This window comes from Thunnus thynnus, chromosome 1 (genome assembly GCF_963924715.1).
Source record: "Thunnus thynnus chromosome 1, fThuThy2.1, whole genome shotgun sequence".
Classification (NCBI taxonomy): domain Eukaryota; kingdom Metazoa; phylum Chordata; class Actinopteri; order Scombriformes; family Scombridae; genus Thunnus; species Thunnus thynnus.
This window is the reverse complement of record NC_089517.1, coordinates 27,144,056-27,159,676: the sequence shown is the minus strand read 5'-3', so window position 1 is coordinate 27,159,676 and position 15,621 is coordinate 27,144,056. Positions and strand designations below refer to the sequence as shown.

The following is a 15,621-nucleotide window of genomic DNA, read 5'->3' as shown; positions in this document are numbered from 1 at the left end:
GTGAGCGCCAAGACTACATTCTGGTCTTAAACCAGTCTAAGGGAGTCAATCAGAAATAATTCTACAGTTGTACATTGCTGATTGGCTATAGATGAGCAATATGTGCTCTGACAGATGAGGGTCTTTAGTAGGGGTGTGCCTGAATACAAATACATTATTTGGCAAAGCACAAATAGTGGGTTTTATACGAATATTTGTTTAATACAAATATTTAAAAAAAAAATTTGGGGGGGGAAGAAAAAAAAATCGTCAAATACCAGTTCACAGGTCGGTTACATCGTTATCTCAGTCTCTCTCCTCTGCTCCACTGTTACATCTATCAGGGGTAAGTCCAAAGGGACTTCCCCTTCTCCTTTCCACAAAGTTAGGTTGTAAAAAATTGGCAATAAATGAAAAGTGCAAAACAAGAATCACCACTGGAGTTTCTCTACATGTTACATGGTGTGCTGTCTCTGTGTTATGGGTGTATAAATAGGTAGAGGTCTGTCTGCAATGAGTCGATGAGTAAAATTTTAGCTCAGTAGTCAGCGCAGTCGTCTATGATCTGGGAGAATCCAGTTTGAGACCTGGTGTGGGGACCTCCTTCGTAAGGTATTTTATTCACGAACACTTATTGGAACATTTTAATTTTCTAAAATTAAAAGTGTAATAAATACAAAAACAGGATTTTTAAGCCTCTTTCCACTTTTATTCGAATACAAATACATATACAAATAATTTTGCTGCCTCAACAAATACAGATACAAATACAAATACTGGGCTCTCTGCACACCTCTGGTCTTTAGACTGTGTGAGCTCATCTCACCTATTTCCATGTAATTTGCTGTTAGCCTACTACTCAATAAGTATGGACATTATTTAGAAGATGATTATGCTCCCTTGTGTTCAAATGCGTCAGCTTGCCAGACACAAAATTGGAGCACATACACGTCCACTAATGGATACGTGTAATGAATATGTTAGGGACTGATGTTTGAAAAGCATCGTGGATCGATAAAACCTGAAAACATAGTTTCTGTGTTGTTCTGCCCTATTGAAAGAAATTTCCTTTAAAACTGAAACTTAATTATTCTTTTCTTTTCATTTTACATATTGGGATAAATTTCCATTAAAGGACCAGTGTGTAGAATTTAGTGGCATCTAGCGGTGAGGTTGCAGATTGGAACCAAATGAATGAATGTATACCCCTGCCCTTCCAAGCATATAGGAGAACCTAAGGGGGGCCACAAAACTCACAAAAAACATGAAAGGCCCACTCTAGAGCCAGTGTTTAGTTTGTGTGTTGTGGGCTCCTGTAGAAACATGGTGGTACAACATGGCGGCCTCTGTGGATGAGAATCTGCTCCCTATGTAGATATAAAGGGCTCATTCTAAGGTAAAGAAAACACAAAGATTCTTATTTTCAGTTGATTTACACCAATTAGAAAACATACTTGATGAATATTATATTCCATTTCTGCCAAGTCTGTTCCACTAGATGCCACTAAATCTTACACACTGCACCTTTAAATTTAAAATTGTACCCACAGCTATTATGTACACAAGACCAAATCTATTTTTCTGTTTTAATACAGAGAACCACCTAAACTATACCTAAACCTTCACAGCACAGACAGTCAAGGTCCCTAAATTGGTATTTTTGTTTTATGATTGCATGACAGAATATAAAATTTTAATTTCAAAGACATTTATAACATGCTCTTTAACCTAAATTCCTGAACCATGTCCTTTCGTTTTTTGTGTACTCTGACATTAATGTTTGACATATGAAACAGTCAAGGATCCCAAAAGCAACAAAATGCCAATGTACCATGTCTGAGTTTGGCCGACTCATAATCAACGTGAATACACTCATCCATTTAAAAAACATATTAGAGATTTGCCTTCTGGCTCCACACTTATGAAAATGTTACCTAATTCAAAACAAAAAAGATACAAAATCAGTCTCTTATCTGTGGTAAGACAGTTTCAGAAGCAATCCTTCAAATATATGTTTATTTAGAAAACCTCACTGAAAATTAGATTATGTTGGTAAGGTTATTACCATATTTGGAGCTGAGAGATGATATTAAACAAGGGCTTACTAACGGTCTTGTATGTGACGTCTATTTACTGGCAGACACAGTGAGTATTGATTAGTATTGATTTAAGATATTTTTTATGAACACAGTCACGTCACCGTTCATTCAGTTGCTGCAGAGTTTACAAATTGCTCCAAACCCAACAGACCCTTTAATCTTAGACGTTTTTGTGTTTGCTTATATTTAGCCATGCGTCTTTTTCACTGCCTTCTCTGGTGTGGTGCATTGTGTAACAAGCTCCACTGACTTGAAAGATTATGGTTAGATATTGTCATTGTTACAGTAACAACTGCATTTCCACACTGCCCTTATTATTTAAAGCCCTGGAGTAAAAAAACATCCCACACATAAAAAAAAGAAAAAAAAAGAGAAAGGTTTCTGAGTTTAACACAGAGACTGTCATATCAGTAGGCATCTCCTTATTGCTGTGACTAAATTCTGCTGTTTTGATACTTTTGCTCAAATATTCTTCTCAATTATCAATTATTTTGAAGACTGGGTGGTGGTCACTGACACTTAAATCATATCTGGCTGTTAAGAGAATCTTCTTTTGATTATCAGTGCCTTTTTTGTTGCAGTGCATCTGAAATACACAGTGCTGACATGCACTGATGCCTCTTGTGGTTCCCATTTATATTTTTTACATTTGCAATTCCCAGTGATAATGTTATTTTTAATTAATTGCTTATATGATATATGAAACACACACTATATATATGAATATACTAGCATCCATACATCCTATGTTTGAGAAATGTAATGTCCATACTGTATGATAGACAGTCCAACAGAAATGAAGAATGAAGAATAAGCTAACATCAGTCACTAGACTGAATGCTACTCAAAACACTATATCATAAATAGTTTATTGGAAACAAATGTATCTACCTTAAGTTCAATTTTAAGAACAGGAAAGTCTTTCTTCAGAAGACAAAGTAATTTCAAGCCAGTATTTTCAGATTCATTTTTTTCATTTTGTTTCATACATTTCTTGTAAAAAAAGAAAAACACAGCCATAGTAGTATAACTATAGAATAATTATATATATATGCATAATGCAGAATGGAGAACAGTGCAGCAATGGTGGTGGCATTTGAAGAAACTTAGGAATTAAAGTACATACACGCAGCCTCTTAGACGTTATATAACGTTACAATATCATTACAATACTATAGTAACTCTGTGTAAAAGGTTGCAGTTTGTTGCAGTTCTTCAAGAACCATGTGTCTGTTGTACCATCACTGTTGTTTCCTGTAGTTTCTTCCATGTCTGCGTTATAGCTTTGTTCCTTTCATCCACGGACAGCGCTCTTCACGTGAAAACATAAGAAACACAGTTCATGGGACTACAGGTTACACACAACTATCATCTGACTCATCTCAGTTATATGTAATCTTCAATAACGACTGGAGACTTCATATTCAGATGAGAATACAAACCTTTGCTGAAGGTAGAGATTGCAGGCTTCCTCTAGAGTGTCAAAGTTGAATGCTTTTTGTTGCCGTGGAGAGTCTGGAAGTGAAACTGTAAACTGCTTAATGATGTCAGACTTTCCAAATTGGAAGATGAAAAGCTGACTCTGGCAGTCTCCTTTAGAAGAAGTATTGCAGCTGGGGTCCTGGTCACCTGGGTGAAACACGCAAGGTCTTAGTTACGGCATTTGTTCGACTTCATGAAACCTTGTTTGTACAGCTGTTGTACTCACATATCCACTTTAAACTTACTGAATGTCAAACACTTCAAGACCATCACCAGTGATTCACTAATCAATACTTATTCTCCTGAAGCTGCTGCATGCTATGCTTTAATGAAAAACTAAAAAAATATATTTGTCTTTGGGTTTACCTCGTATGAACAGAGTCTGCTGTTTGGCGTTCAGAGCATAAACTGGATGGCAGGGAGTAGCCAGTAGATGACTTGCGGGAGGAATCAAGAAGCACACAGTGGCTTTGTTGATGATATCTTGTAGGAACATTTTTCCATTTCTTTGCACCACAAGTGACTGGTCAATCAGCAAGAAAAATAAGACAGCAGGACCAGAAGAGATTAAAAATGGATTAGATATTATAACAATTCCTTTTGTATTCTTTTTATCAACAATTTCAGTGTTCCTACCAAACCCTGCAGGAACGGCACTGATGCAGTGATAGTTGGCAGATCCCCACTGTCTTTTGGCCTGTAGAGATATAGGAAATCATGCTTGAACATGCTTTGTCTGATACTTTATATTTTGAGTAATATCAAATGGATGAATATAACTCTGACAAGAAAAAGTTAGATGCATAGATTAAATAGAGAAATACTCTAAAACTTAGGCAACCTTTCAGTGAGCTGCATAGTGCAGGATTCTGTTCCTCGTCCCATACTAATTGTATGAATTGCTCCGTTCTTATTAACCACCATAAGATGGATTTCACCAGCGGCAAAAGTCTGGGAATCATCAGTGGACAGAGGCCAGTAATCTACAAATTGCAGCCTGGAGAAGACGCTGTCTGTTGCTGACACTGAGACAACAGACAATGGAGACCCTGAAGGAAAGACAAAAGAGAGACACAGAAAGAGAATCAAACAGCCCATAACCTTGTTTATATTACAAATCTCTAACAAGCAAAAATGGCTGTTAGCTGTTAGCACACACACACACACACACACACACACACCATACACACAAAGTCTACGTTTTACTATCCACAAACTGATTCAGCCTCATTATCGCTTTTCAGCTGAGTTTCTCTCAGGGAAATCCTAAATATATCTCACAACTAACTGAGATGAGGAGCTCGGCAGAATTCACTGGATCGTGCTTTAATGTGCACAGCTGTGTGTCTGTGTGTGTGTGTGTATGTGTGTGTGTGTGTGTGTGAGCGGGTTATTTAACCACACAGCCACTCTTTTTTGTTTGTATTTGTTGCCAGAGAGAGTGGTGAAGTAAATAATTGTGTAATTCATGGCATCTTGGTGGATTCAGGTGTGTGTGAATGTATGAGCTATTAAATGCTGTTTCTCTTATTATGCAGTAATGGAAAAAAACTGATTTGGAGGGTAATGATTTTAATCTCTGTGTGACATCTTAATAGTGACATTTTAACTTTGAATTTTTGCTCCTACACAATGTTTTGCTTCACTTAAGCTCCTTCAGAATGGTCCTTTCCAATCTATATTGTACTGGATAGTACAGTGTAGTGTATTGGACTGCTGATACAAATTAACACCTATTGTGCCAAACAAAAGGTGTGGAGACAGTAAAATAGAGGTCAAACAGTATGCCTTTAAATGTCTTTCAATATGGCTTAACCAAACCCTGCTAGCATTGTTGATCTTACTTTGCACGAGATAAACAATCTTGATGAGAATATAAAGTTTATTTACTTAAATGAAGGTAAAAGTGTTAATGTCATACTACTGATGCTGTTGATACAAATGGAACAATGAGGAAGGACTGGAAGTAAAAATATGGAATAAACAGACTCGACTCAGTATATTGTGATGTAGTTTTGATTAAACTACAGTATGTGGAAATGTCCTCAGCATGATAGTGATTACAATAAGTCAGCTGATTGTTATTAGCAAACTGATACTGATTTGATAAAACGTTAAAGATAGCTAACCAAGATTTGCTCACCAGAATGTCTGTCCCAGACACACACCAAAGCATCACTGAGGCCAAGAGCTATGAAACGGGTGCATCTACTAACAGCAGAGCAGATGATTTCATTTGCATTTGGCCACAAAACATCTGGCAAAGGTTCCACATCTGCTTCAAAAAGAAAACATTTAGTTTTCCTGCTCTCTCCAGTATGAAGACAAAGCACAGAACACAGGAGCTATCAACAGGCTATTGATTTAAAAAGCTAAATATATCAGTAAATTATAAAGTTCCAGTTGTGAGCATATGACCAAATAGCCTACCTGGTTTGTTCCTTGGTGTTTTATGCAGCAAATACTGAAGAAGATTATGGCTGCCACTCCACCACACACAGACAGCAACAGGCGCCCCTGCTGAGAAAAGGTCAGAGATTAAAGATGACATTTAAAGGAGCATGTCCACTCACCACAGAATTTAAAAATGCCTTTATAAGGGATTGAATGAATGTAAAGGATAAAATCTGTACCCTTGTGCCTGTCAATCTGTCAGACACACAGGGTTATTCATGGAAACATAAAGACTATAAGGATCTATTATTCTGGAAACCACCAAAAGTTTTTTTAGGGCTCTGAAACAGTACTATGCCATTATTTCACATAAACCTTACAATAGAAAATTTATATAGTGGGGAACCCACCGCATCCCCTACTCCATTACAAACCTGAATTTGCTTTATTATCGCCAGGAAACTGACCACAGGACAGAAGAAAGTGCTGAGTGCAAAGTCTGAAAAAGAGTCCATGTAATTAATGTGAGACGGCCTCCACTCACATGTCAGCTCAGCTGTGAAATGCTGATTGTATTAGTGTGAACTTTATTGTACCTTGGGCTGTCATTTGTTTCTTTTGTTTTTCCCGCATCTGTATTGAAAGACTGTTCCTCCTCCTGTTGGCGGCTGCTCGTGTGTCCGTCCAGAACTAAACAGTGCGTCAAAATATCTGTGGTCCGCAACACCTCAAGCGAACTGTCTGGTGCCATTAAAACAGCAGAAACAGAGAGAGAGATATAGAGATACATACACACCATCGCTTTCATTTGTACACACACAAAAAGTGTATTTCTGCTCTGTTCAATAACACTATTTTTTGTTTTAAGTAATACATTCTACCTGCTGGAGTTTTGGGAGGCCCGATTTTAGTCGCCACTGCAGCTGGAGACCATTTCACATCTCCAGATAAGTTTGGGTCCTGAGGATAAAAAGAGAAAAAATATATATATATTTTTTTACACATTACACATTTTCAATACTTGCAGATATTCAATTTAAAAGTAATTATATAAGAAGTGTGCAACAAAGTAAGTGCATGTTTAAACTAGCCTACCGATTAAATAACAATACCTGTTTTTGCGATGCTGCCATCTCTAACTCTTTCAGCCATGCTTCTGAAGGGAAGTGATAGACTTTGAGCCAAACAGCACCGTTACCTGAAAAAAAAAAAATCATGTGATTCAGTAGTTGAATTTGCAGTCTTATCTATTAATTACTTATCAAAATCAAATTCTGTAAAGAGCTCAAAAAGAAAGGAAAGACCTCACTTACAGCTGATCGATGCAGCTCCATAATCTCCCCCTTCAGATAGTTCAAATGTCAAGCAAACACTCCTCCTGTTGATATCTTCCTGATATTGAAAGATGTTTTTAAATATTTTTCTTCTTTTTTAATAGAATTACATACATGAAAAATGACACTATTATACAATAAAATATGTGATATTTTTCAAAACAATAGCAAAAAAAAAGCCAAAAAACAACTGGATTTCTCCTTAGCCTATAAGGAAAATGATCAACAACACATAAAAACTCAAGTAAAAACTTTTGTACTTTTGATTTTTGTATGAATAAATGTTTTACAGATTTGGTGTTTACTAACTAAATACGAGAGGGCATATCTCATGAGATGGTAGATAAAAAGTGACAATACTCACCATGATGTTAATAACACTGAGGAGGTGTATAGCTTCAGAGTGATATGCAAAGACTCTGGCAACACCTGAGGTCGAAAACAACAGCAGCTCATGTCAGTATGACAACAATTTTCTAAACAAGGAAACTTCTTCTCTTTATGGAAACCTCTTGGGGTATTCCCAATTTCAACTGGTCTTTCCTCTGATTGACAGGTGTTTTCTCAGTTCATGACTTCAGGACGAAGCCAGGGCATTTCAATTGTACAAATGAATGTCAGTCTGTATTTGTTAACTCATTAAAGAGACACAAGTTTTATGCAGGAGAAAGATGATAAACAGATAAGAAGCGTACTACTCACCCATATCATCAACGCTGCCAAGCAGGTAGGCCGTCTCAGCCATGCTGGTCATCTGAACTGATGTCATTTCAAGGTTGTCCTGCAGCCACTCTGCCACACACATCAGAGAAGACACACACCAAACAGACAAACCCCCGACGTGACCCAGACTGAGGTATCTGCCATCCTCTGAACACGCCAGACAGTTGGTGCTCTCTGGAAGCTGAAGGATAAGTGACAATAGTCAAACATAATACCCAGAAATCCTTTGGGAAACACTGATCTTCTTCCACAAATAAACTTGACTGGAGTTGACGTTTTTTTGTTGAAGCAAGTTATTGAGTCACAAAGGACTGACATACTTAACTCAAAACTGGGTGCAGACATACTGCTATTCATAATAATTAACAGTATACTAACTGTTTTGCTGGACGGTTTGTAAAATCTCAAACATTTAATATCTCTGACATGCACTCACTTCCTCAAAGAGCCTAATAATTTTAAAGACTGTACCTGAGTTGCACTGGATAGTTCCAGAGTAGGTGTTTTCTTTCTGGATTTCTCTGCTCTGCAAGCGGCTTCCATTCCTGAGTCTGTTGTATCTTTTCTGGTGTACGTGGACATCCTACGATAAAAAATATATAAATATTATAACTATACAAAGCAGGTTGTTTCCTTTGACTTACTGAATTTGATGCAACACCACAGTAGCTGGGCATGAAGACAGGTAGGAGGACGGGCAGTTTAACATGGTGAGTTGTCATAAATACTGTCTTTACTGTCATGTTGCTGTCTTCCTCTTCATGTATGTTAATGGTGTGGACAAACTTTAAGGAACACTTTTCAATACAATGCACTCCAGTACACCACTACGACCTCAAAAATAAACATGAAGTAGAATTATCAACTTTCTGACAATGTAAACAAAAACTGAAAATATATAAGCTTCATAAAATGATGGAGCTGTTATATTTGATTGCATTAGATTGCACAGGTGTTCCTAATAAAGTGCTCGGTGAGTGTGTATGCAGCAGTGGAGCACTTATTTTATTTAACCAAAGGATCAGCACCAAATGGCAAAAAATACTCCATAAAAAGTTAACATCCCGCATTCATAATATTAATTATTAAATCTCTATTATATTTTTATAATTACTCTCTGTTCGCCTTTAGTTTTGATTATCTTGGTCGTGTGCTTATTTCTTGTCTATGTCTATATTTTATCCTATATGTGAAGCACTTTCTAATTGTGTGTTTTAAAGAGTGCTATATAAATAAAGTTATTATCATTATTATTATTATACTTAGCAAAAGGGCAAAGTGTATAAAAAGTACACATTATGCAGAATGACCCCTTTCAGAGTGTTATATTACATATTGAAGTGTTATTACTGATGCATTAAACCTTTCATGCATAGTGGTCACTACAGTGGACAGCAATTTAAAAGCCATTTTCTTATATATGCATTAGTTTCGATGGCATAGTTGCACATCAGCAACCACAGTGGATGCTAGTGTGTTACCCCAAACACTGCCATCCATTGGCGAGCCTTTGTAAGTGCAACACAAATTTCTCAAAACCAATGCTGAGGATGCTGAGGATGCTGTGGGGGCTGAGGGGGCTGAGGATGCTGAAGGGGCTGAGGATACTGCGGATGCTGAAGATGCTGAGGATGCTGAGGATGCTGAGGGGGCTGAGGATGCTGAGGATGCTGAGGGGGCTGAGGGGGCTGAGGATGCTGAAGGGGCTGAGGATACTGAGGATGCTGAAGATGCTGAGGATGCTGAGGATGCTGAGGATGCTGAGGGGGCTGAGTGAGCTGAGGATGCTGAGGGGGCTGAGTGAGCTGAGGATGCTGAGGGGGCTGAGGGGCTGAGTGAGCTGAGGATGCTGAGGGGGCTGAGTGAGCTGAGGATGCTGAGGGGGCTGAGGGGCTGAGTGAGCTGAGGATGCTGAGGGGGCAGAGGGAATGCCCGGCACCACTACAGAATGTCTGGATTAGAAAAGAAGGATCTTCTACATTTCAAGTCATCTGTAGCTCATGTGCTAATAAAGTAAGAAAGAGGGAAGAGGCTGAGGAGTGAGGAACAAGGTTCAACATTTTCCCATTGCATTGTACAGTATTAGAATATGTTAAAATATGTTAAGACATTAGATTAACAGCATTAAAAATAAATATTTAATTATTTTATAGCTTTAACTTAATATATTATTTTATTCATTGGTTTGTTAAATAAAATTTTCTTAATTTGAAAACTCAAATGCATGTTGTCCACCTGAGTGGACACGTGAAAAACTCCTTGAAAAATGGATGTTAAAAAAAAAAAAATCTATATCTATATCTATGTATATATTTATATATTTTTTTCATGCCTTAAAGGATTAAAAACACTTAGGAAAAAAAATCCTGGTTGTCATAATTCCTGCATGAAAGGTGCATTAACATGTAAGAACAATTTTAATGCTGATAAATAAATGTAGTGGAGTAAAAAGTACAATACGTGCCTGAAGTGTAGAAAATTTTAAGTAGAATGGACATGTTCAAGTAAATTTTACTCAAATACAATATTTCAGTGAATGTACACTGTATATCGTACAAAATAACTATGAACTCTCATACTGTAAGCCAGTGTTGGCACATTATATTGTTATAAAGCGATTTCATTGGAGAGCTCACTGTTGCTGCAAGGGTGAGTATGTTGACCCCCGGCCTTCTTTCAGTTTGTTGAATGGCAGTTACTCCTATAACGTTACATCTATGGTCAGCTACAACATACACGGTGAACAAGGAGGACAGTAAGGTAAACTCATGTTGAACGTCTAATTGTTAATTACACAAAATATCACGTAGAAATGTCATCATTGTCAGAAGTCTTACCCGAATTTGGCCAAAGTTTACGACGGTCTCACCATGGATGTATTATATCGTGCTGGGAGTTTCATGGTCGTCATGACAACAGTGGGTGGCGCTGGTTACAAACTGCGTTATTTTTTCCCCACCCGCATTCTGTGAAGACCCGCCCTACTCTGCCTCTGATTGGCTCTGACTCTGATATTCTTACCCTTAACCAATCATCTCACTCCTCATGCCTGTACCTAACCAACCCACAAAGGTAACGAGTATAAGCCAATCAGAGGTAGAGGAGGGCGGGTCTTCGCAGAATGCCGGTGGAGGTCATTGGTGCAACAAGTAGACCGACTCAACTAAGGTTTAAATTAGCTGGCTGGACTCGTCGATAAGTCCTTGTCAATACCGTCAATTCTTCATTTGACGGTTATTTTTGAGAGGCGCACGGTGTTAACTTTTCACATCATCGTTTAATGCACTATGGATCAGATGCAGTCACGTATAAACAGCTTCCAGTGTCTGTCAAACCCCGCCTGCTTATAGGATCAATATGCGCAATTAGAGGCTGTTTCTCAATTTACAAACCTAGAAATTCAGTACCTCGATTCATTTGGGAGGAACGGTACAAGCGGGGCTTTTAACATAGGCTATATAAATCCACACTAGTTTAATGAAAGCAAACTGTTCATTATTTGCAGCTGATTATATTCAGAACAGAGGCTGGTAAATGCTCAGCCATTAATAAGGACAATTAACTTTTGGGTTGCCAGGTTGTGAAAAACCCCTCTGATGTTGATCATTTTGTATGTAGTGATAATGCAGTTATAAATGTTGGTAATTCATTAGTACATTTGCTGCTTGCAAACAAACAAGTGTCCTACGGGAGGATAAAAACCTGCCAGCAATTTATGTAATAAAATATGATTTTTGTTCCTACAACAGCATGTCTGCAGTCTGATAAACCCACACATGGAAAAATAACAAAACATTACTGGAGTGCATAGCTGAACAACATTGTGATTAAAGAAAACACGAATGATGATTATCTCTGTGTGATTACATGCATGGAAAGTTCAAAGAACAAGGTTTACAAAAAAAACCCAACCACTTTGAATCGCTTTGATGTTTTTATTCTTTTGAACTTTGCACAACAGGACAGGAGAAAGTTATACATGTGTAAAATGCAGTTCATGATTTATACTCTCCTCTCCGACTCCTCTGTGACTTAGATGAGGCTTTCCCTTCAGCAGGTTTGTAGTACATAAAAAACACCCACTGAGCAGTACACGCTGGTGCACCAGTAAAAAAAACAAAAAAACAAAACAAAAAACAAACAAACCTTGTGAACCTTTTGTGATTAAGACTTGCACAGATAAATGAAATTCATTTAATGATCTTGTAAGAAATATTCTGTATTTAAAGACCAGTGATTCCTTCATACTCAATAACCAACAGATATTTATGGTCTTCAAACACTTGACACCATTACACATTTTTCCTCCTGAAACCATCTCATAATTACCACCAGCTGAGTCAGGTGGGTTGTCAATAACAATATCAGTGGCAGTATAAACCACAGTGGTATTCCTATTGAGAAATGCCTGACCATATGCCTAAATGATGATTTTAAAATAACGTACCAGAAGGATTACAAATGCAACTGAGGAGTAAGTCTGTCATCATAGCCAATCAAACTGTGCACGAAACATTTTTAACTCAAGAATATTTCCTCCAGAGAGTAATATTTAAATGTGTCTGAAAGTCACTGTTGGCATTAATTTGAACAGTGAAATGGCTAAGAAAGTTGTAAAATGTAACAGCTAACAGTAATATAAGGCAGAAAACAGAGTGTGTGGATAATGACTTGTACTGTAGTTGATATTGGCAGTTTGATTTTTTTGTTCTATAAAAGTTCATATTCTTAAGGCTTCTACGTCACCGACTGTGTGATAACATTCAGTAGAAAGTTTGTAACCATGATGATTAATTACAATTACAATCTGAAGGGAAATTTCACTAGCCTGCTGCCCCTTTTTTCAGAGTGGGTTTAGTGCAAAAAACACCTGAATGGGGACTGATTATTAACTGGAAATTGAAGACTACAAAATCCTCCAGGCTAGTGTTTCCAATACCCAAGTACCACAACGGGTTATTGTGTAGAAAATGTACATTTTTTACCAATATGGCTCCATATTTCCCTGACGACCCAACTATCTATGGCCGACTCTGAAATCATTCACTATACACTATTAAAACCTGCAGTTGGGAACTGAAAACTGGTTCCAAATTAGAACCAAATCAAAAATGCCAAGAACGGGTACCCATTAATAATTTTGAATTCAGTTCTGCTCATCGGTTCACAGTAACACTTTATTATTGCAAAGAAAGGCTACATATCTGCAAAGATGTGGCTATCTGCCAGAACCCGTCAACGTAATGCATTAACGCAACTACGTGTTGATTTACTTAGATACGAGCATGCATGGCTAGATCAGATCAGCCAGAGGGACGATTTGTGAAGCTCTTGTGAGATTTGTACGCGTTGTGTTTCTTCATTGTGTGCATAACCCTAACCTTGGCCTCAACCCTAACCCTAACCCTAATTGCACTCACAAGAGCTCGTCCCTCCGGCTGATCCAACCTAGCAGTTACCACAGCCTTTACAGTGACAGCACACTTTGTCATTGAGGGAAAGATGAGACAGAAAGTACTTAAAATAAAAGCATAATGTTCAGTTAAAAAGACTTTGAATGTACGTCTTTTAATGAAACAATAAAAGTCAAAGTAAACGCTCAAAAGAATAAAGATATTTTTGTTTTCTAAACATTTGATCTCTTTTTTTTCCGTATTGGGGTTGAAACTGGGAATAGATAAGAACCGGAATGGATAAAATTCAAATGATACCCAACTCTATTAAAACCGCCAATTTAGTGTTTTCTCCCATTTTGTAGTGCCACCTGAGTTCTCATGTGAGGATTTATGTATCTAATGATGTGGATAGACTCAAAGTGACCACTATGAGAGCAAATCAACTACTGTACCATCACACTTTGCAGCTTAACCAAGTAGTGTTTGATTCTGCTTTTTTCCCTTTATAGTGAATGAGTGAACAATTTCAGATGCCGCTAACATGTTGGGTGAAGTGGCCCCGTACCTCCCATCTGAGGCCTTTTGTTGCCAATAATATTTAGAGGACTTTAAGGGCAGCCTCAACCCAGTGACACTCCACAACTGTGTCAGGTCAAACAGAGATAAAACATACAATATATTATGTTAGTATCTACTCATAACCTCTCCCACCTTGCTCCGCCAACTGCTTAGACAAACACTTTGATCTAACATGACCTGATGCTTCAAGCTAAGGAGACCAATAACACAGGACAGAGGAAGGTGGCTTAAAATAAATACATCAGTAGTTCTAAGAAAGAAAAAGAGAGAAAGAGATTTCTTTCCAGTGGGTTAAAATACTTGAAACTAGACTTGGTGCCTGATTAATAATGTCATAAACTGTTTTGGGGAGGAAGAATTGTCTTTCCCCAGCAAATTATTGCAACAGCCATGAAGGCTAGACGTTTTGGTTCCTTTGACTGTCATTGAAAAGAGTTGTAGTTAATAAATACTTTAGATAAACGTAAGTGCATTTGGGAGACAGCATATACCTCACTGTATTAAGGTATATGCTGAACAGTTTCCAGTTTTTGCTCATTGGATTCAGCTGCTTTCAAACGGTTAGCAAATATTTAAAAAATTCAAATTTAGTGTGCAATATATGAGGACTGCATACAACCAGAAATATCATCATCTGTCTGTCAGTATGTCATGTTGTATATTACTGAGTCCTTAAAATCCTATTTTTGTCAAGGGGTAAGATTATTTCACTTGTTTCCAATTCTTAAAAAAATCAACTTCTTTTAAGATTTTGTTAAAAATCAAGCATCAATATGTCGATGCTAATGCAGCAACTGCTGCAAACTAGTCTTGATAAACTAGATAAATGCCTGAAACATTCAGGAAAACTGCTCTGGGAACGAGTGGCATTATTTCACCCCATTTGCATAATAAGACGTGAAGGTTTTTTGCACTGGGCTGTTTCAACCATGCATCATGAATGAAGCAACTTTGATATGGAATTGAAAAGTACACCCTTTTTTGTGCTGCATATTTCAATCTTTAAACCAATGAAAATGAAAGGGAAACCGTGCCTGGAGCTATGTTTGACTTAACAAGCCAAGTGTCAAGAACAAAGTGAATAAGTTAAAGTCATATTTGCTACCTTTTACATATTTCCAAAGAAATGGCTTACACTGACACTGGTTTTTAACAAAGAAAGACTATTAGGGAAACTGTCTGTCATGGCAATGTGATGAGCACAGCTGCTTTCCAGCAACTCGATTAATTTAAAATGATTTCTGACATCAACATTACGTGAAAGAAATGATAACTTCAAAACAAATAGACTTATAAACACCAGAGTGAAATCTGCTCTTGACTTGTAATCATTAGTGTTCACAGCATCTGTCATCAATGGTCCCAGCAGAGGCAGTCTGTGCTGATAGCTGCAGTTTCACCCAAAACCTTTTATATCACTCTCACCTATGTTGTTTATGCTTCCATGTAAAAAAAAATCTGATGTTAACAAGCGGGGAGGGGGAGCCCATGCTACGAAGAAGCCTGAGAGACGTCATAGTCTATGATGAGCTGTTTGATGTAGGACAGTTTCTCATGGAGATATTCGCAGTGTTTCTTTTCTTCCCGGTAACCTGGAAACTTCTGTGGAGAGAAGAGAAAGCATTTTAATAAAAA

At 37.6% G+C, this 15,621-nt stretch overlaps 2 protein-coding genes across 4 annotated transcripts in view; both read right to left on the bottom strand.

Moving 5' to 3' along the window:
• Positions 1–2,289: 2,289 nt before the first annotated feature.
• wdr93 (WD repeat domain 93) lies at positions 2,290–10,958 on the bottom strand. 3 transcript variants are annotated; one of them, XM_067593770.1, is made up of 17 exons: positions 10,849–10,939; positions 10,648–10,736; positions 8,483–8,594; positions 7,991–8,192; positions 7,653–7,717; positions 7,268–7,346; positions 7,067–7,152; positions 6,836–6,914; positions 6,551–6,695; positions 6,389–6,453; positions 5,991–6,080; positions 5,704–5,835; positions 4,402–4,609; positions 4,197–4,257; positions 3,927–4,083; positions 3,521–3,707; positions 2,290–3,390 (listed from the first exon to the last, which is right to left on the bottom strand). In XM_067593770.1, exons 3-17 carry the CDS (start codon positions 8,591–8,593, stop codon positions 3,294–3,296), a joined length of 1,764 nt encoding a protein of 587 aa, XP_067449871.1. In that variant the 5' UTR covers position 8,594; positions 10,648–10,736; positions 10,849–10,939; the 3' UTR covers positions 2,290–3,293. The 3 variants fall into 3 exon arrangements, with proteins under 3 accessions (XP_067449871.1, XP_067449862.1, XP_067449880.1); XM_067593761.1 differs by lacking the exon at positions 10,648–10,736 and having other exon boundaries at positions 10,849–10,958; XM_067593779.1 differs by lacking the exon at positions 10,648–10,736 and having other exon boundaries at positions 5,991–6,077; positions 10,849–10,958.
• A 968-nt stretch (positions 10,959–11,926) lies between these two features.
• The window catches only part of LOC137185564 (RNA polymerase II elongation factor ELL2-like), a 33,092-nt gene continuing 29,397 nt past the window's right edge, over positions 11,927–15,621 (bottom strand). Inside the window, exon 12 of the mRNA XM_067593753.1 lies at positions 11,927–15,588. Within this exon, the coding sequence (XP_067449854.1) occupies positions 15,478–15,588 (111 nt within the window). The 3' untranslated portion in view covers positions 11,927–15,477. The remainder of the gene's footprint in view (positions 15,589–15,621) is intronic.

Coding starts and splice junctions, on each gene's coding strand:
- wdr93 (XM_067593761.1), bottom strand. CDS start 8,593: ATGTCCACGTACACCAGAAAAGATACAACAGACTCAGGAATGGAAGCC. Junction 6,454..6,550: donor GAAACAAATGACAGCCCAAG/GTACAATAAAGT, acceptor ACTCTTTTTCAG/ACTTTGCACTCAGCACTTTC. Junction 3,391..3,520: donor AATCTCTACCTTCAGCAAAG/GTTTGTATTCTC, acceptor TTTCACGTGAAG/AGCGCTGTCCGTGGATGAAA.